Below are 21459 nucleotides of genomic sequence, written 5' to 3' on the forward strand. Positions count from 1 at the left end.
TTAATATAAAACTATCAAATTTAGAGGATATAAAAATATGTATGTTTTTTAAATAAACTTACGACAAATCACGTGGAAATCATCCTTTTTTGAAAATGATTTAAGAATGGTTGGATTAGGTGCATTTTTGGTGGAACTAAAGCATCTTTTGAAGGTCAAATACTCAAATATCATTTTATGAAAAAATAAAGACTCGGAGAAGACTTAGGAGAAGACTTTATTTCCGTCAACTAAAAGAAAAAAAAAAGTAAAGAAGAGGTTCAAAGGAAGAGAGAATAATCAAAGAAGACTCATGTCTATGCTCATAGATATATCTGTTTACTTATTAAGCTTATGGATGGATAGATGCATTATTCATTAGAACTTCAGAAGAACTAGAAAAGAGTTGGAGGGAGTTCAAATATGGAGGAGAAGGTGTTTACAATAGGACCATGGGGAGGCAATGGTGGAGATAAATGGGATGATGGGTGTTTCAGCGGTGTCAGATAAATTCATGTTGAGCATCGTGACTACATTATGTCACTCACTTTGGTTTATGATAACCACGGCAAGCGTTTCAAAGCAACAAAACATGGAGGATCTAATCCAAAACTTAAGGCCAAAAAGGAAAAGGTTATAATCTTATAATATATACATTAACAAGCTTATTCTATTATTTATTTTCCTTTCTTTCTTCATTTTATATTATTTATGTGTCTTGTAGATTAAGCTAAAATACCCAGGTGAATTCCTTGTTGGTATTTCTGGGCATTATTTTCCCTTGCAAGCTAGGGATGGCGGTAATCCGTACATACGGTCATTGAAATTCATAAGTAATAAAAGTATACTGAATCCCAAGAAAAAGGGGGGTGCCATTAATTTCGTCCAAGAAACCTATGGACCGTACGGAGTTGAAGAAGGGACACCATTCGACTTCGCAATGAAGGATTTAGAAATTGTGGGATTTCATGGTCGGAGTGGTTGGTATCTGGACTCAATTGGGATCCATCTGCGACATCGCCAAGTCAAAACAGAGAAAGGGGATCACCCTCTAAAAGGTGCCTCCAACTCTACCCATTACTCCATCAACTTTTAAGAATGTTACATTTTTCGTTAGGTGATTGTTTCCACCATAAAAATTCAAGTACAGTTAACTTGACTTGAAACTGATAGATAAGAGTTGTTAGAAAACAATTTAGTCAAACCTAAAAATTGACTAAACTAAAGATCGACTCCTTATTATTTATAGATGGAAATTCAGGTGCAGTCAATTTTATGTGAAGTTAATAATTGAGAGCCGTTAGATGATTTGACTGATTTGACTAAATTTTCATTTAACGGCTCCCAACTATCAACTTCACGTGAAGTCGATTGCACCTGAATTTTCTCCTTACTTATATCATTTTTTCCATTTACTAATTACATTCACTTTATCAAAATTGAACCACTAAATTAATGTACATAAAATAGTAATCATTTGAATTTTATAAAGCTAGATTGATTTTGGTGTGACAGGACCTGAAAAGAAGGCTGATTATTCAGCCTTAGGAAAATATGGGAAAGATTTAACAGGGGTGGCTAAAGCCGGAAAACTTGACAAAGTTTCTAGAAGGGATGGTGATATAAGAAGGTGTATCCAGGTTCTTTCTCGGAGAACGAAGAATAACCCCGTTCTTGTTGGAGAACCTGGTGTTGGCAAGACTGCCATTGTCGAAGGGTATGTAATGTGTTGTGATGCTCCATAACTACATACTTTACTACTATTCTTGACCTAACACTATCTTTGAAACAGGCTTGCTCAAAGAATCGTTGAAGGAGAAGTTCCTCAAGTTCTAATGAATCGAAGGGTATGCGTTGGAAACATCTATTCCAACTCACAAACCTGAGTCCTAAACTCAAATCTTTAAATATAACTAACACACTTAGACATATATTAAAAATAAAAAATATTATTTATATACTAAAATTAGTTACTAAAATCAATTACGATGTATTTATATACATGTATTGTTAGTTTATTTTTAATGTATATTTTATATTTTAAAATATATATTTTATACTAGTGATTGATTTTGATATACACATAACATACTCAAAAACTAATTATGAGTTAAACCTTCTCTGTTTGCAGCTTGTTTCCCTTGATATAGGTGGCCTTGTTGCAGGATCAGAGTTAAGGGGACAATTTGAGGAAAAGTTGAAAGCCGTTCTCAAACAAGTAAGCGAATCCGAAGGTCAAATTATACTTTTCATTGATGAGATCCACACTATTGTGGGAGCAGGTATAATTATTTGATCGACTATGCTATCTAATCTATACATTAAAATTAACTATCAAAATCAACACAAATATAAAATATATATTAAAATATAAATACATATCAAAAATAAATTAAATTATACGTATATTTATATATAAATATATTAATAATAAATTTTAATAATTGATTTTAATTTTGATATTCAAATATTATTTTTGTTATTAGATTTAATTTACTTGTTTTGACATCTATCTCATCATTCCATCACATGTTTCTAACAAGATAAAAACTCACATGTATTTATTTTAATGTAAAGTTGTTAATTAAAAGTGTTAAATAATAAATTAATTAAATATATTAAATTATTTGATGGTTATTAGTGGTGAGAAGGGGGTTGAATCTTAACCCATTTTTTTTAAAGTAATACTTTTTGCCCTTTGAACTAATTTCAGAAAATTTTTCTTGTTTTTGTCTCAACCAAATAAGAGATATTTTTTAGTTTTGTCTCCTACGCAGTAAAATCAGAAATAGAGTAGAAGAGAGATATAATCACACCAAGAAATATTCTGGTTCAGCTACCAAGTGCAATGCAGCCTACATCCAATCTCCATCACAATAATGATGAAATTTCACTATAATCATCTTGATTACAAACACCAATTCTCTCTAGGAACTACCTTTCCTATCCGGGACAAGTCCAAAATCTAACCCCAATCCTAAACTTGACTTGGTCACCTACCAAGCTTTTAACTGCTAAGTGCTAACCCAACTTACAAGGAAATTCCCACAGAATCATGACCGAATTGTGGGACAAGATATTGCTGTGAAGGCAGTGGCGGAGGCTATCCAACGTTCAAGAGTTGGCCTTGCGTTTCCTAACCGTCCCATTGCTAGCTTCATGTTTATGGGACTACTGGTGTTGGAAAAACAGAGTTGGCTAAGGCACTTGCCTCTTACTTGTTCCACACGGAAGAAGCTCTGGTTCGCATCAATATGAGCGAGTACAAGGATAAGCATATGGTTTCAAGACTCATTGGAGCTCCACCGGGATTCAGAGGGACTGGGGAGGCAGGCCAGCTCACCGAGAGGGTTCGCCGCCGGCCATATTCTGTTATTCTGCTTGATGAGATTGAGAAGGCTGACCGCGGCATCTTGGATGTTCTGCTTCCAGTCTTGGACGATGGAAGAGTGACTGATGCAAGTGGTCGCAAAGTGAGTTTCACCAACACTGTCATCATTATGACCTCCAATGTTGGATCCAATGTCATTCATAATGCCATGGAAAGACAGTTAGGATATGAACACATGAAGAAGGAAGTGATGGCTGCTGCACAGAAAGAATTCCGGCCTGAATTCATTAACAGAGTTGATGAATTTATTGTGTTCCGGCCTCTAGAACCTGACCAAATAAACAGCATTGTCAAGCTTCAGGTAAATTGATTGATAATCTCTTGGATTTGCATAACTTTTTTTTTCTTTTTGTTAGCCCTATGGCAAAGTTCTTTCTATTGAGGCCAATAAGAATTGAATTATGATGTCATGTCATGAAACTACTCCTTCTAAAATCTTATCTGATAGGAAGCAGCACATGAATGGTTATATCTCTAATAATATCGAATGTTTCTTTTAAATACCCATCCTTCCTTCCTTTATGACAGTTGAATGAAGTGAAGAAGATATCCAAGGAGAGTCAGAAGATGGAAATAACAGTAAGGGATAGTGCTGTGAAACTTATTGCTGAGTGGGGGTATGACCAAAACTATGGTGCTAGGCTGGTGAAGCGAGTGATTCAGCAGAAAGTGTTGACCGAACTCACCAACGGGGTTCTAAATGGAAAATTTAAGGAGAACGACAGAATTTTAATAGACAGAGATATCACAAGCAAAGAGGAAAATAAACTCTCCATCAGGAAGCTTAGACCAGGCTCAGCATAAACCTTTCTGGCTTTCTTTTCTTCAGGTTTCAATAAATGGAATGTATGGGAAACATTCTAATTTAATTTCTTGTGTTAAAAGTTCTCATTTTTGTCTTAAACAAGTGTTCATCAATAATGTCCTATTGCGAAGTGGTGGGTTTTCTATTGGCACTCAGAGTGTTGCGAAATGCTACCTGTTACATAGATGTGCAACTTGTTCACCTTTATGTAAGCCTAAAAATATTTAATTTTTTATTTATTTAAATAAAAATCCAAGTCTTGTTTTTTATATTTAGAATATTAAATAAAAAATGCTTTGGAAATTTTTAAAAAATTATTAACAATTTAGCTTATTCAATCCAGTTTTATCCCTTAACCAAACACAAACAGAAAGCCAAGGGGAATCAAGCTTCAAACTCATTTTACAAGAGAAATGTAGTAAAAAGTAAAAACACTATTTCTGCCTCAACTGCTATACAAGAGTACCAAATTAAAAAGCACATTCACATATTCAACAAGTTCGAGTTTGAATTTTTTATTTTTTCATTTTTTCTTTTGCATCAGACACACACGGCAAGTTTTAATCTTTTAGATCACACTAAATAAGTATAGTAATTATTTAAAATATATATATATATATATATATATATATATATATATATATTAAACTATTAAGATTTAACAAGTGATCCTACAAATTGATTTTTTAATTATTAAGTTCTACTATATTAATTAAACAATAATAAAAATTATAATTTTACAAAATTTTAAAGATTTAAATTTTAAAATAACTACTATATTATTTAGTGAAATTTAAAATATTAAATTTTTAAATATATAATCAACAATAATTTTATAAACTCGTTTAAATAAAAAAATTTCACTATAAAAAAATTACGATCTAAAAGTGTAAAATTTTAAAATATAAATGATAAAATAATTTTATAATAATTTAATTATTTTTATTATTTTATGTAAAGATAATTTTATTTATTAAAATCTAAAAAATAACATTAAAATTAATATTAGCAAAATTATTTTAAATTTAATATTATGAAAAAAAATAAAAAAATATATAAGAACTAATTTGATTAATTTAAAAAAAATTAGAAATGAAAATGACTTATATTTCAAAGACTATTTTAATTATAAATAACATTTTTTATATGTCAAGTGACACGTGGTGTATTAAGTGTCATTGACCTAACACGTCAACTAATCATCTTATGACACATGATATTAATTTACCACGTGATCATATTATGCGACACATTCTCATCTAATTAGTTTTCATCTATTTTGCACCCTAGTTGATTTTCTAGCGAATTTGGTACGAAAATGTTGTGTAATTTAAACAAAGGTATCACTTATCACGTATCACCAGATTAATTTTATTTGCAAACTCTATACTTTCAATAATAAAAGTTACAAATATATTCTTAGTATCATCGTCCTTGACGAGTTGTTGAATAAATATTAAGTAATATTTGGAGCGGGAATGTCTCGGGTTTCACTGGTAGTAGCGTCTCAAATTTGTAGATGAATTTTACATTTGTTGAGTTATAGAAGATGAAGTAGCTGTACTAATTCAGCTTCTGAAAAGAAAGCTGTTGGGCGGGGGAAGAGGATGAAGATGATGTTGTGTCTATGCCTATAGAAATTGTGTCACCGTTCTGAAATTCTTGGCGAAGAATACGTTGGACAAGTTGATCCTCCACTTTATCCAGAATCACTCGCCGCACTGGCCTTGCACCATATTGTTTGTCATCATCCTCCAAGTTCGCAAGAAGTTTGATAGCATCAGGCGTTGCCTGAATTTTCATCTCGCGCTGACTTGCATATCTCTTCTCCAACTCCTCCAACTATATTCCAATTTTTTATTTGATGAATTTAATAAATTATATTAATAATTAAGACCTAAATATATATATATATATATATATATATATATATATATATATATATTTTTTAATAAGGGACACAGCAGAGTGGTGGAGGTGGTTTATTTTTGAATGATAGAATATTATAATAATAGTAAATATATTATTATTAGTATTATCGATTAAATAATTATAGAAGCTTAACATGTATGTTATTTCAATTTTACAATTTAATAAATAGAAAGAATGAAAATATTATTCAGACATCTTGAAAGATAGTACCAAGTGTGATTTTCTCATATGAATATATAGTTGTCAATTTATTTTTCGGTAGTCAAAATAGTATTTTTCGTATTAAGAAAAGAATTAACAATAATGTGATAAGAGAGGGGATGGAATTACCTGTAACGCGACAATGGCTTCGATTTGGTCAGTGCTGAGAGGCAAGAAGACAAGAAATTCATCAATGCGATTGATGAATTCAGGTTTAAAATGGGCGTGGGAGCGTGCAGCCTCCATTGCGTTCTTCTTGAGATTTTCATAAGGTAGGTTATCGTTGGCGTCACTGAGAATCTTCTCTGATCCAACATTTGAGGTCATAATGATGACAGTATTGGTGAAGTTGACCAAGCGACCTGCTGCGTCCTTTATTTTTCCTTCATCCAAGATGGGAAGCAAGACTTCTAGAAGCTCCGGATGTGCCTTCTCGATCTCATCAAACAGAATAACGGAATACGGTCTGCGTCGAATGGCTTCAGTGAGCTGCCCTCCTTCTTCATGCTGCTTGTACCCAGGGGGAGACCCTATCAAGCGTGACACCGCATGCTTTTCCTTGTACGCACTCATATCGAAGCGCACCAACGCTTCCTCTGTGTTGAACAACAAATAAGCAAGTGCCTTAGCCAGCTCCGTCTTTCCAACTCCCGTGGGTCCCATAAACATGAAGCTTGCTGTCGGACGCTTTTGATTTCCAAGAACTACTCTCGAGCGTTGCACCGCCTTAACTACTGCCTCCACCGCATGCTCTTGTCCTACCACACGCTTATGCAGCTCCGTCCCTAATTGCAACAATTGCTCAGACTCTGATTCTGTAAGTTTTTCAAGGGGTATTTTAGTCATTTCGCTTACTACGCTAGCAATATCTTCTGCTGTAACTTCATCTCCTAGCTCAAGATTAGATTCGTTCAACTCCACCTTAACTTTATTCAACTCGTCCTTTGCATGTTGAACTTCCCGTTCCAAGGAGAGTGCAATGCTTTCTTTAAAAGAAGCGTTATTCACTGGACGACCTCTAGTATGAGGTTGGATCAGATTAATCATGTCATCATTCTCCATCTTATGTTTCTGCTCCGGATACCTTGTTAGTTAGTTACATTTTGTTTCTTCGTCTCTACCTTTACTCATTTAAATAAACACATCTAAAAAAAAATTTTAAGATATTTTTTAATAATTAAAATTTAATATATATAATTAATTAAATTATATTATTTTTATTAAAATTAGGTCAGACAAATTAATTTGACAAAAAAATAATAAATCAAATCTTTCACTAATTTAAATTAATATTGTTTTTTTTATAAAAAATAATTATAACATCTTTATTATAGAAAATGAATAAAATACTCTTATTATATATATTAATTTTAAAAATTCTAAATTCTAACTCTTTACTTTTCTGAGTCATAGGATTAGGATTTAGAATTTTTAAAATTAATAAATATATATTGATATTTTAGTTATTTTTTATAATATAAATATTATAGTATCTTTTATAAAAAATATTAATTTAAACTAATTTAATATTTAATTTATTAATTTTTTAATTAAATTAATTTATTTAATTTAATTTTAATAAAAATAAAATAACTTAATTAAATTTTAATCATTAAAAAAATTACTTAAAAAAATATTTTTGATATCTTTATAATACTTGCCAGTCTTTTGATGTCTTGGATGTCATGGATTATCCTCTTTCCTCTTTTCATCGTATCAGATTCATCATTGGTTTTAGTAACTCGTAGTTTTACTTTAGAGGCAGCTCGATCTATCACAGCAATAGCTGCAATTTTCAATTAGCTTAAATCAAGAGTTCGTTATTACAATTACTATGAACACGTTAATTTCAGATTGTCAGGCATCATTACGTAGTAACAGAACAGTCACAACAATAATATTTTAATTAAGAAACATTATTTTCTTAAAAAAAAATACTCTGATTCATATTTTAGTATCATTTTTTAAAAATTTATACACATATAATAAAAAATAAATATAATTACGTGTAAAGTGATATTATTAAAAATAAAACAAAAAAAATATGTTTTTATACTATACACGTAAATTTAAAATGTCTAATTTATTGAGGCATAAGATGTTTTTATTTGTGCAAATGCTTTATCACAATTACATTAAGGAAAAAGATAAAAGATCTCATTTAATCATAATTTAGAATTAAAAACACTAAATGAACAAGTACTTTTATAATTAAGTTACGATTAATTTTTTTATATTTTAATAAATATTTCAATTCTCATTTTATTTAGAGTGTTAATTCACATATTCATCAGCCTCGATAATTATCTCAAAAGACAACGAAATCTTTTAACAAAAAAAATACCAACCCGACTCCTGAGAGACTAATTAATTCTTGTGCCAAAAAAAAGTTAATGTTATTTTTTTTAGCACAAGGGTTAATCAATCTCAAAAAAAAAAAAAATCAGGAACCAGATTAAATGTTTTTTTTAGGATTTCATTGTCCTTTCGAGATAATTGTACATGGTTGGATAGATGGGGTATTCACTTATAAATTATTGTGCTAAAGTGATTAAACTTAGTTAAAAAAAAACTTGACACACCACTCATATTTACCTTTGCTAGGGAGAAGTTTGTTAGTTATGTATCGATCTGATAGCTTTGCAGCATTCTGAAGTGCAGGTTCAGAGAAGGTTACTCCGTGGTATTCCTCAAATAATTTACACAGTCCCTGTAATATTTTAACGGTGTGTTCAACTGAGGATTGATCAACTTCAACAGTTTCGAACCGACGTACCAGTGCTCTGTCCTTCTCGATGTACTTACGATACTCGTCGAATGTTGTCGCCCCAATACATGACAGCTTTCCCTCAGCAAGCATAGGTTTTAGTATATTAGCGGCATCTGAACCCGTTGCAGTTTCTAAAGTTTGATACATTATTACAAAATAGATTTTAAACAATTCAAAAGAAAAAAAATCTAAATATAGTAAAATTTTGATAACACAATTCAACTACCAATTCAACTTATTTCTGTTTGCAAAATAAATAAATAAATAAATAAATAGCAATGACAATTATAAAGTTGACATGGTTCTAACATACCATTATCTCATCACTCATTTTTCTAATCTCAGTCTTTTTGTCAATGAAAATGAGATAAGTTGAAATGTAAATATTTTGCCAAATAATTTTTACTATATTTTAGAAGTTATTTTAATGGTTTTCACAAAAGAATTTCAAACTTGATAATGCTCCTACCTGCCTTAAGAAGCAAGTGAATCTCATCAATAAAAAGCAAAATATGACGGTTAGATTTTGATACTTCTTCGACAACATCTTTCAGCTTTTCAAGCCTCCCATCGATAAGAGCATTCACGTCAAGGGATATCAGCTGAAAGTGGATAAAACTTTTAATTTTACAACTCCAAGCCAACATGCAAAAAATTTCAACTTATTATACGAAATTTCACTAGTATTTTTTATGAAGTAGTTTTTTTTATTGTATATGAAGAAAAAATTGTTACTAAAAATAAATTTTATACACACTTTAATTGAGAAGGCTAGAAGAATATAGTAATTAAATTTAAGAATATCACATATTATTTTTATGTTTTATGTTTTGATTTTGTCTTTTTATGTAATTCAAATAAAAAAGTATTTTTTGTTTTATTCAAATAAAATTAAAAATATTTTTTAAGTTTTATATTTACATTTTTTTAAAATATATCTAAATATAAGATAATTTTTTATTAAAATATAAAATTTAATTATTTTTTTGAAAATTGAATTCAAACGGACTCTAATAACTAGAAACATTTTATTTGGATCAATTTTAAAAAATTACTAACCTATCATATATAATTACAAGGTACCAACATTACAAGAAAAACATTGAATACCGGTAAATTTATTGTCAGGTTTAGCAATGGCTATTATCGACAGATTCAGCGACGATTTTTTCGTCATATACGAGCAAAATTTTGTTCCCATAATTGATACCGTCAGATTTTTTATTCCGCCATTAATCCAATAATAATTAGTGGCGCAAAACCTTATTTTACTAGCGCTAAATTTATTGAAAAAAATTTCGTCAGTATATTCTATCGGTATAACAGTGTAGTGAAACACGGCATCTAGACACTTTACCAGCAAAAATTTTCGACAGTAAAATTGGGATAAAATTTAAAGATACTCTCTCTCTCTCTCTCTCTCTCTCTCTCTCTCTCTCTCTCTCTCTCTCTCTCTCTCTCTCTCTCTAAAGCTGCCGCCTCCACCCCACCACCTAGAGCTTCCGTTGTTGCTATCGAATTTACGATAGATTTTTCAAATGATATAGTAGCACGAAATCTCAACTTATGGCGCCAACATTACTGTCGGAGTTTTTCTGACAATAACGTACATCAGATTTTTGTCCCTGAATAATCATATTCTATTGCTAAATTTTGCTGTAAGTTACTGTTGGAATAGAAAATTCAACGATAATCAATTACCAACAAAATTTATACCGTCAAATACAATTCAATATAAATTCTAAGAATAGTTATATTACCGTCGAATTATTTTCGTTATGCTATAGATAAATGTAACGATAATTAATATTTTTTGTAATGTGATACTTTTATAACTAAATAATAATAAATTCTCACTGTCCTAATCTTTCGCTATTGTAAATAAAGATTGAATTGTAAACAGCTTAAATAAAGCACATACCCTACGCTCTTTCAGTAAATCAGGAACATCTTTGTCAGCAATTTTTTGAGCAATTCTGTTTCAAAGACAGGATTAATTCCGATGCAACTCTAAAAAGAACACTAATATATAATCATCTCTATTGTAGTGGTTGACAATTAGGATAAACGTAAATCACCTAAATAAAATGAATTCAAAGTAATATTATCTGAATGTTTTAAATGATTTTTTTTATATTTATCTTTTTTTTTAGATAATAAACTTAGTATGGTAAAATGATTTATCATTTACACCTAAACTAAACCGTGTTATCTTACCACAATAGATTTGTAGTGTGTAGATTAGAAGGCTAACTTTTATATCCTATTACATTATCCTATGATGCAGAATTCGAATCGAATGAATAAATCTTTAGATCATACTAATATTTATGCTAACTTTTCATATATATATATATATATATATATATATATATATATATATATATTGTTAAATTATAAAAAAAAAAAATTTTTGAGAGTGAGAAGTCAAAGGCCCCAAACAAACAAGAAAAAAATAGGAACAAAAAACAAAACAGCAAGGAATAAAACTAATTACACGCTCTAATAAGTCTTGTGCAAGATTATATTGAAAATTTAAAACAGCAAGAGTGTTAGTAAATGGCATTGGCAACACACGTAAAAGAATTACCCGTGAGAAATTACTGTCTTGCCGACACCAGCCTCACCAATTAGTAGAGGATTGTTGGATGATCTCTTGCATAGAATTTCGATGCAACTGTCAATTTCGTTAGATCTTCCTATAACTGGGTCAAGTTTTCTGGCTTTAGCCTGCTCTGTCAAATCACTCCCATATTTTCCCAAGGCTGAATCGGGCCTTATTTCAGGTCCTATATATTACAAATACAAAGCACCGCAATGAGGCTTAGGGAAATTACTGGTAGATTAAAAAAAAAACAGCAATAAAAAAAAATTATTTCATAGAAATAAGGACTTTGGAATTTGGATCACCTCTTGGTCTAGAAGCTTGAATATTGGTTTTTCCTTTCAGAATGTTAATAAGATCTCGATGATAAATGACCCCGATTGATTCCAAATCCGGACTACCTCGTACATGAAAGCCCACAATTCGTACGTTTTCACATGTTAAATCAAATGCTTCACCTTCTTGGACTCCGTATGATTTATTTTTGTTATTGTTCCTCGTGAGTGTCAACGACCGAATGCGTCGTGGAGGACCCCCATTCGTTGATCCCGGTTGAGAATAGTGTCCGGACACACCGATAAGGTATTCTTTTTTTCCTAGCTTAAACTGGAGTAGTTATCGGAGACACAAATTTAGAATTTGTTAGGACTTAGTAGTTAGTACTGAATTGCAATCGAACCAAATCTGGATAAATCGGCAAAAAATCAAAATGAAGCCCTATATGCAAGATATTTTTTCTGGTGTCCGCCTGTATGCAAGTTTGAATTTGGAGAAATCATGAGCAAGAGGCCGAGGGTAGACACTTCGCTGAATTGTCTTTGGATATATTTTAAGGTGTTGTCTACCATGCCTAATTTTTACACTACATGATACAAATATAAAAGGTAAGACCCACACTCTCTTCTCTCACCTTTTAGGCAAATTAGGCACCATAGAACTCTCCATATTTTAAATACGACACCTATTGACACACGTTGTTTGTTATGTTTAATAGTGTCGTAATAAAAAATAAAAAATTTTTTGAATACGTTTAGAAACACTTAAATATTATCACATGCCAATGTATCAAATCTTATTCTTAACATCTATTCTTGAAATAAATTTTTAAATAATATATATTATTATTTATTAAAACAAAAAATATTTTAAATACTCTATATAAATAAAATAAGATTCAATAATAATTTAAAAATTAAATTATATTTTAATATCAATAAAATATTAAAATATTATTACAATTTATCTAAAAATACTTTATATTTTAAATATATACATGTCACCGTGTCTTATAAGATTTTAAAATTCATATGTCAGTGTCTTGTATCATATCGTGTTGTAATTGTTTCATGTCCCATATTCATATCTGTTAGAAACAAGAGACCAATCTAAAAGAAAGTATTTTGTGTGTTATTCAGTATGAGGAAAAGTATAATGTATAAGGGGTATATATAGTTGCTAGCAGAATCAAAGTAATAAAAGTATAGAATCTTACAACTAATATACAAATACGCTATATAAGTACAAATGATACTAATTGATCTAATTCGATTCTAATGATTCTCTTAACATCCCCCTCAAACTCAAGTGGGAGCTAAAGATACCATCTTGAGTTTGGATAACAGAGTCCAAAAAGAGTCAGATGATGAGCATTCGTAAAGATATCAGCAGTCTGATCCAGTGTTCCAACAGCGATGAGACGAACAAAATCAATAAGGATATGTTGCCGAATAAAGTGACAATCATTCTCAATGTGTTTGGTGCGTTCATGAAACACATCATTATGGGCAATCTGAATAGCACAACGGTTATCACAAAAAACATCAGTTGGGGATGACTGAGGAGCACCCAAATCTTCGAGAAGCCAACGAATCGAGATAATTTCAGCAGTGGTGTCAGCGAGAGCATGGTATTTAGTTTCTGTGCTTGATCGAGCAGTGAATGTTTGCTTCTTAGCTCGCCAGGAAATGAGAGAGTCGCCAAGAAACAAATAATAACGAGTAGTTAAACGACAATCAGCAGGATCACCAACCCAATCAGCATCTGAGTACGCCTAAAGGGATAAAAATGAATGGGCAGAAAAATAAAGATCATGGAATAGGGTACCTTTGATGTAGCAAAGAATGCGAAAAACTGCCGCATAGTGAGTAGTACGAGGAGCTGACAAGAACTGACTAAGAACATGAACCGGATAGGCGATGTCTGGTCGGGTGACAGTTAAGTAGACGAGTCTTCCAATTAACTGTCGATAAAAAGTAGGATTATCCAAAACAGTGCCATCTATAGGAGTAAAATGAACATTAGGCTCAAGAGGAGTAGACTCAGTACGACTATCTGTAATTCCGGCTCGAGCAAGAAGATCTGAAGCATATTTAGCTTGAGAGAGATAGATGCCATCATCGGTGGATATGACTTCTAGACCAAGAAAATAGCTGAAAAAATCAAAATCTTTTATCTCAAAAGTACGTTGAAGGAATTTCTTGAGATCAGAGATACTATCAACATCATCTGCAATAATGATCATGTCATCAACATACAGAAGTAGAATAACAACTCCATGTTCGCTTTTACAATGAAGAGACCATTCTCATGAGGGCTGCAAGTGAAATCAAAATTGCATATGGTAGTGCTGAAATTATTAAACCATTCACAAGGAGCTTGCTTAAGTCCATAGAGTGTCTTGCGAAGGAGACAAACTTTGCTAGAAGGACAAGGATAACCCGGAGGGCATTTCATATAGACCTTCTTTTTCAAATCTCCATTAAGAAATACATTCTTCACATCCATCTGACTGAGAGACCATTTTTTGACCGCAGCAATGGCAAGAAGAGCCCGAACAGATGTAAGACGAACAACAGGAGCAAAAGTCTTTTTATAGTCAATACCATACTCTTGCGTACAATCTTGAGCAACCAACCGTACCTTATAACGGTCAATAGAATCATGAGAACGGGTATTGATCTTGTATACCCATCCGCTTTCCACAACTTCCTGATTGGAAGGAGGATCAACTAAATCCCAAATATGTGCCTTTTCAAGTGTCTGTATTTCTTCCTACATTGCTTGTTGCCAATGTGAATTTGTGGAGGCTTATCAGAATGACTTAGATTCATGTTGATGAAGAATAGTAGAAAAACAATGATAATCAAAAAGATGAGGAGGTGGATTTTTTACCCTACAAGAACGAGTGGAAGGAGGAAGCATGACGGTAGGAGCAGAATTGTCATCCGATTTGGAATCATCGGGAGATGGAGAAGGCGGATGTAAAACTCGAGAAATTAGTAAATAATTAGCCAATAAAATAATTATTAACCAAAAAATTAGAAAATAGAATTTTATAGTTTAATAGAGTAGAGAAAATTAAAATAAGAATTTTGACACCAATTTTAAAAGATTTGGCCCAAAATTGGACCGAACGAACCGAACTGGACGAACCAGACTCGTATTAGGCCCAAGGCCCAACCCACCACACTAAATCAAATAAGCTTCAGCTCCTCCTTCCCCTTACCATAATGAAACACGCTGAAAAATTGGATTGGGGGGAAGGGAAGGATAGTTCCATGATACCTAACCCTTGCTCATAATTCAAACCACCATAACTCTCCGCTCAGAGCTCCGATCGTCACACCGTTTGCGGTCATGCGTCCAGCGCGTCGAGTTTTATGATTCTATTGGATAAATTTCATAGGTAAGCTTCAATCTCAACTCATATTCTCTACCCATTTGATTTTCGAGAATTGTGAGATTCTATGTTGAGATTTTATCGATTTTGGTATTCTAGGCTTGATTTAGCTTTTGGAGCTTATAGGGATTGGATTTTTTTCCCTGTGGGTATGGTAAGAACTACTAACCCTAGTTAACTCTTTGATTTAGTGAGTTGGGAATTAAATTGGATATGTATATATGACAATTGTGTTAGGTATATGAATATATGTGAGATGGAGTAAGAATTGAATATACTAGAGGCTTGATTGGAAGCTTGAGAAGCTGAATTGTGGTTAGGAAGGCTTGAAAGCATGCTTTGTGGAGGTGTCTCGGGTTATACGTGAAAAACGGCCAATGTATGGTTTAGGTTTCTCATATTTAATATCTAATGTCTTGTGAAAACTTAGGGTAGATGACCATAGGATCGGAATGAATGTATGAGTATGAGAATTGTTTAGTGATTTAATGAGTCATAATGAATAAGGTTGAGTTCTGGTTATTGTTGATGTTGGTGACAAAATGTTAAATGATAAATTGTGGATGTTTGATAAGTTATGAGAGTGAATATGTGTCTGTGATGAATTTTGTTGATTTAAACGATGAATTCTAAGTATGGGATTGTGCATATAGGAGTATAATTGATTGAGTAAGATATGGAGGTTTGGTATTTGAAATGGTATGTTGTTGTGCGGAACATGTGTGTAGAAAGTGTGATTTGAGTTTGGCTTTTAAAGGAAATAGAGGTTGAGTTTTGTGTGAAATTGGTTTGTGGCCAAACTTTGGTAAGGCATAACTTGGTTTTCGGACCCCTAAATGATTCCAAATTTGTTTCATATAAAATTGGGTTTGCAAAGTCTATGCTGTTCGAAGAACGAAGGAAAAATGATTTAAAATGAAAAAGTTATGTGTATCGAAAGTTTGAGGCTTTAAATCTAATTCCTGCAGATTTCAGACTTAGCCAATTTTTGGAAAAATGTAAGCTCACGCGTACGCGTGGCATGGAAATTTCGCGCACGCATACACTGCCCACTACCTTCCCCATATGCGTATGCGAAGAAGCTTATGCGTACGCGTATTGGGCCAGAATGCATGTCCACGTGTACACGTGACATGAGGTGCTTGCGTACGCGAAATGTCCTTGTGCGACTGGATGCTTCTGTTAGGTACCCGCGCATATGCGTAATAAGGGAAAGCGTACGCGTAATGGGCTATATACGCGCCCACGCGTATGCGTGGCCCATGCGTACGCGTGGCCCATGCGTATGCGTGACTCCCCTGTTTTTAGCAAAGCCATTTTGTGTTTTAAAACTCAATTTTGAACTTTCAAACCTCCATTTTACCCTTTTAGCCCTAGAACATAATGATAAGCTTAGTTATAAGTTGGAGATAGAAAATAGAGGTAACTTAGGAGTGAAGTAAAGGTTAAAAATGAGGAATTGTATAAGAAGGAGGTGCACGTATGAATGAGTTCTGATACTAAGGTTTGAATGATTGATTTTCTACAAGTAATATAAAATGTATGTGGCAAGTAAGAGAGTAATGCAAGAAATTGAGAATTGATGATATTAATTAATTGAGAATAATAGAACATATGATTAATGAGTAAGTGATTATGATTTATTGAGGAAGTGAGGTAATGTCGTGAGTATGCTGGAGATGCATATGTGAGTTAAAGGTTGAGTATTTTGAGTTTGGGGTACTGTCCTTCCCACGTCAGCCAAAAATTTTTCCCATGGATAATATTGAGTTTGGAGGTGTTATCTCCCTCAAGTCAGTTTGGGGTATTACGTTCTCCATGTCAGCTTAGGAGTATTACAGGCATGCATCATATGCATTTGTATGTATGGCTTGTTTGTGCATTAATTGAGATTGCCTAATTGATTATAATATACTAATTGTCATAATTGATATTTGTATTATCTGTGTTCTACCTGTGCTTGCTTTGTCTGCTTGTTTGTCCTTGTATTTACCTGAGATGGAGGAACGGAGGGAATAGTGGAAAAGACTTAGTATTAAGGTCAGGTTTAAGCTAGGTTTAGATATTCTTAGAAGACTACCCTTTTATGGTTTCTGTTTGATAACTTAAGCTTTAAAATCTGAGTGTCGGTATTCTAGGATTGCCTCTGGCATTTCCAGAACCTTATATCTTATATGCGTGGCACCTTTACCACGCTGAGAACCTCCAGTTCTCACCCCATACTGTGTTGTTATTTTCTTATGCAGGTCGAGAGGCACCTCGCTAGGCGTCTGGACTGCTGAAGCGGAGCGATTTCTGGGTTAACTTTCTCTCCAAGAAACTTGTTTATTTTGTCCCTCTTAGAGGTTCAAGGAGAGTTAAGGTTTTATCTCTAAATGTTGGGTATTTTGGGATATGTATATATGTATATAAATATTCTCTGGCCAACCTTGGCTTCGCAGGCTGAGTTGAGAGCTAGTTATTTTGTATCCTTGACTCTCTATTCTCACTTTCCGTCTATTTACACTTATTATCTTTATATTTCTTAGCACGCAAATTATCTTGTTTCCTGAACGTTGCGCTTTTGGTTTGCGTTTTTGTTTTATCCGTTTTTTAAAACTCCTAGTTAAATATCTCTTTCACTATATATATATATATATATATATATATATATATATATATATATATATATATATATATACTTTTAGAGGTTGTAATACATTATTATCTCAATCTTATGACTTAAACATAAGATTAAGTGTGGTAGAGTGTTACAGCAGAAGAACAGAAGGCTGTGGAGGGTGACTCGAATAATAATTAGTGAATTGGCTATTAAACTTGTAGAATTAGAGAGAATTATTTTGATCTTAGTTTTTTGAAATTATTTTATAAAAATAATTATAAAAAATAATTTTGATTAAAAATAATCATAAAAAATTATAAAAGAGAGAAAATATCATTTTAGTGTTAGTTTCTCAAAAATAAAAAAATAGTTATAGAAAAACCATTTTGGTAAAAATAATAATAAAAATAATTATAATAACTTATTTTTAAAAATAAAAATAATTAAAAAATAATTTTGATTTTGTTTTTAGAAATTATTAAAAATAATAATAATAAAAATAATTATAAAAATCATTTTAATAAAAATAATCATAAAAATAACTATAAGAAATTATTTTTAAAAATAAAAATAATAATAAAATAATAATTATAAATATAATTAAAAAATAATTTTGGTGTTATTTTTTTGAAATTATTTTAAAAAATAATTATAAAAAATTATAAGAAAAGAAGAGAATCATTTTAGTGTTAGATTTGATTTTCTTGTCATTTGTCAATATTTTATTTGTACGTTAAATTTATGCCACCCTTAGTCATCAAATTAAAACTAAAGCCACCAATATATTTAAATTTTTTCCTCCAATATATATATATGGGAAATGGGCCGAAACTTGTCAGATCGGTCCGTGTAACTCGCCAAAAAGACAGACCGATGAAAAATTTGAAACTACCATAATTAAAAAGCTCGCCTAACTTGTACCGCCTAATTCACAAACTTTGGCGGGACGGGGCAGACTTCTCCGGCGGGACTGATAATTTTTTTTGTAATTGAAGATGATAATTGAAGATATTTTAAATTATAATTTTGATTATGTTCTATATTTAATTGATTAGAGACTTGAAAATGATTAATTATATGTTTTGGACAATGTTTATTTTAGGATAAAGTACTAAATTGGTCCCCTATAATTGGGCGTAATTCTGTTTTAGTCCTTAAGATTTAAAACATCATATTTGAATCCAAAAAAGTTTTATTTAGCTTCAATATAACATCAGTACAAGAACAAGATCGATAATCTGGAGAACAAATACAAGTTTCAGAGGCATAAAATCAACCGTGAATGCATCAATATATTTATTTATCATTTTCTTTAGTTCTATAGAAAATATTTCATTTAAATTGTAAAAAGAATGATAAATAAATGTATTTATGTATCTACAGTTGATTTTGTGCCTCTAGAGCTTGTACTTATTCTCTAGATTATCGACCTTTTTCTTGTACTACTGTCATATAGGACATTCTGTTATTTATTTAATTTTGACCTCATAATGGGACTACATTGCAACTAAATGAAACTTTTTTAAATTCAAATAAGACATTTTAAACCTTAAGGATCAAAACATGATTACGCTCAAACATAGAAGACGAATTTAGTACTTTATCCTTTATTTTATTTCTACAACGTTAGTTTTATTATTTTATTTTATAAAACTTAGTTGATACTTATATTTATTACATATTTAAAATTATAAATACTTTAATGTTTGTAAATTTATAAATTATAATTTTTTATATTATTAAAAATTATAAATTTATTAAAATATTATAAAATTATATATATTATTGAATATTTAATAATTTATTAATAAAAAATAAAAAATAAATTAAAAAATTAGCGAACTTAATCCATCAACCTACCAAAATCTACCGTTAAACAGGATGAAAAAGAAATTTAGAATTAAGTAACACTAGCTAGTTTGTATGATTTTCACAACCCTGACCTAAAGAGAAGAAAGTAGGCATGATTATTGTTTACCGTATCTTTCTTGGGGACAGCGGAGTCAGGATGGCCATAATTTTGTCCGTCTTTATTATCATAGAGGACACGAAGTGACATGATATGACTATTATACCCCACTGTGATTGCTGTCATCCTTGGGTAAGATCCATCTTCGCGCAATTCGTCTTCACTGCTTGTGCCTCCCACATGTTTCTTTTTATCACTATTATTCCACCACTTCGGAGCCATAACTCTCTTTCAGACTCGCTTCTTCTTAAGTCTCTGTTACCTTATATGCATGCATATATACATTTCTATCAAATTAATTATATGAGACTATGAAAGTCATTTTATTATATTAGTAAGTAGACCTATATATATATATATATTCTTCTTAAGTCTCTAATAATATTTATTTACTTATGTTTCATTGAGGTGAATAACTGGAAAATTTTATGAATACAAATTCTAGCTGTCTATAAAAATATATAAGAAATTTATAATCTACTACGAATTTTTTTCTGACAGTTTCATTGTAATCAAGACCCTTTTAGGTCTTATTTGACTCTTTCAAGGTGGAACCTTATTATAAATACTAAAACACATAAACGAAAAAAAATGCTTGAAGGGAAAAAAAGAAAAAGAAAAAGATCAAATACTTTTATTTTTTTAATAATATTTCAGAATGGTTTTGAAATAGTTTTTGTAGTTGAATACTTAGATTTTTAACAAAATTTTATAGGGAGTCACTCAGATAAAGACGTTGAAAATGTAATTTTTTAAAGATGTTGTTCAGTAATTAAAATTTAATATATATAATCAATTAAATCATATTATTTTTATCAAAATTAGGCTAGACAAATTGACTTAACAAAAAAAATGGTGAATCAAATCTTGAATTGGTCTAAATTAATATTATTTTTTTTATAAAAATAACTACAATATCCTTATTATAGAAAATGATTAAAATACTCTTATTATATATATTAATTTTGAGGATTATAAATTTTAGTCCTTTATTTTTTTATGGAGGGTTAGAATTTAGAATTTTTAAAATTAATATATATAATAAGAGTATTTTAATCATTTTCTATATAATAAGGGTATTGTAGTCATTTTTATAAAAAAATAATATTAATATAGACCAGTTCAAGATTTAATTTACCATTTTGTTGGTTAAATCAATTTGTCTAGCCTAATTTTGACAAAAATAACATGATTTAATCGATTATATATGTTAAATTTTAATTAATAAAAAATATCTTTAAAAAAAAGACATTTTAAACAGCTTTATTTAAGTGACTCCTAATTTTATATTCAAAGATATCTTGGTATTAAAGAATGACTTCTCTTAGAAGAATATGTCTTTTTGTTAGTCTATTTCGTAGGTGGCTAACAGAACTGTTTTAAGTGGCTGCTAATACGTTGATGGGTTATTATCTATGCGTTAACTGATGATTACTTTCGAAGAGAAATAAAAAACAAGTGTCCTATTTTCATATTCGAAAATAAATTTGTAAAATTGTGGTGACGCGTTGGTTTTGAGTTTTTTA

The 21459-nt window shown here is 31.0% G+C and overlaps 1 protein-coding gene and 1 pseudogene across 1 annotated transcript; one reads left to right on the forward strand and one right to left on the reverse strand.

Moving 5' to 3' along the window:
• The first annotated feature begins 272 nt into the window (after positions 1-272).
• Positions 273-4291, forward strand: LOC112795391 (chaperone protein ClpB3, chloroplastic-like; annotated as a pseudogene).
• Positions 4292-5522: 1231 nt separating this feature from the next.
• Positions 5523-20285, reverse strand: LOC112795392 (chaperone protein ClpB3, chloroplastic). Its single transcript, XM_072233927.1, has 9 exons — positions 19943-20285; positions 11989-12289; positions 11669-11867; positions 11000-11054; positions 9548-9680; positions 8904-9209; positions 7970-8094; positions 6438-7379; positions 5523-6017 (listed from the first exon to the last, which is right to left on the reverse strand). Exons 1-9 carry the CDS (start codon positions 20153-20155, stop codon positions 5739-5741), a joined length of 2553 nt encoding a protein of 850 aa, XP_072090028.1. The 5' UTR covers positions 20156-20285; the 3' UTR covers positions 5523-5738.
• Positions 20286-21459: the final 1174 nt, after the last annotated feature.

This window comes from Arachis hypogaea, chromosome 4 (assembly GCF_003086295.3).
Source record: "Arachis hypogaea cultivar Tifrunner chromosome 4, arahy.Tifrunner.gnm2.J5K5, whole genome shotgun sequence".
Lineage (NCBI taxonomy): Eukaryota > Viridiplantae > Streptophyta > Magnoliopsida > Fabales > Fabaceae > Arachis > Arachis hypogaea.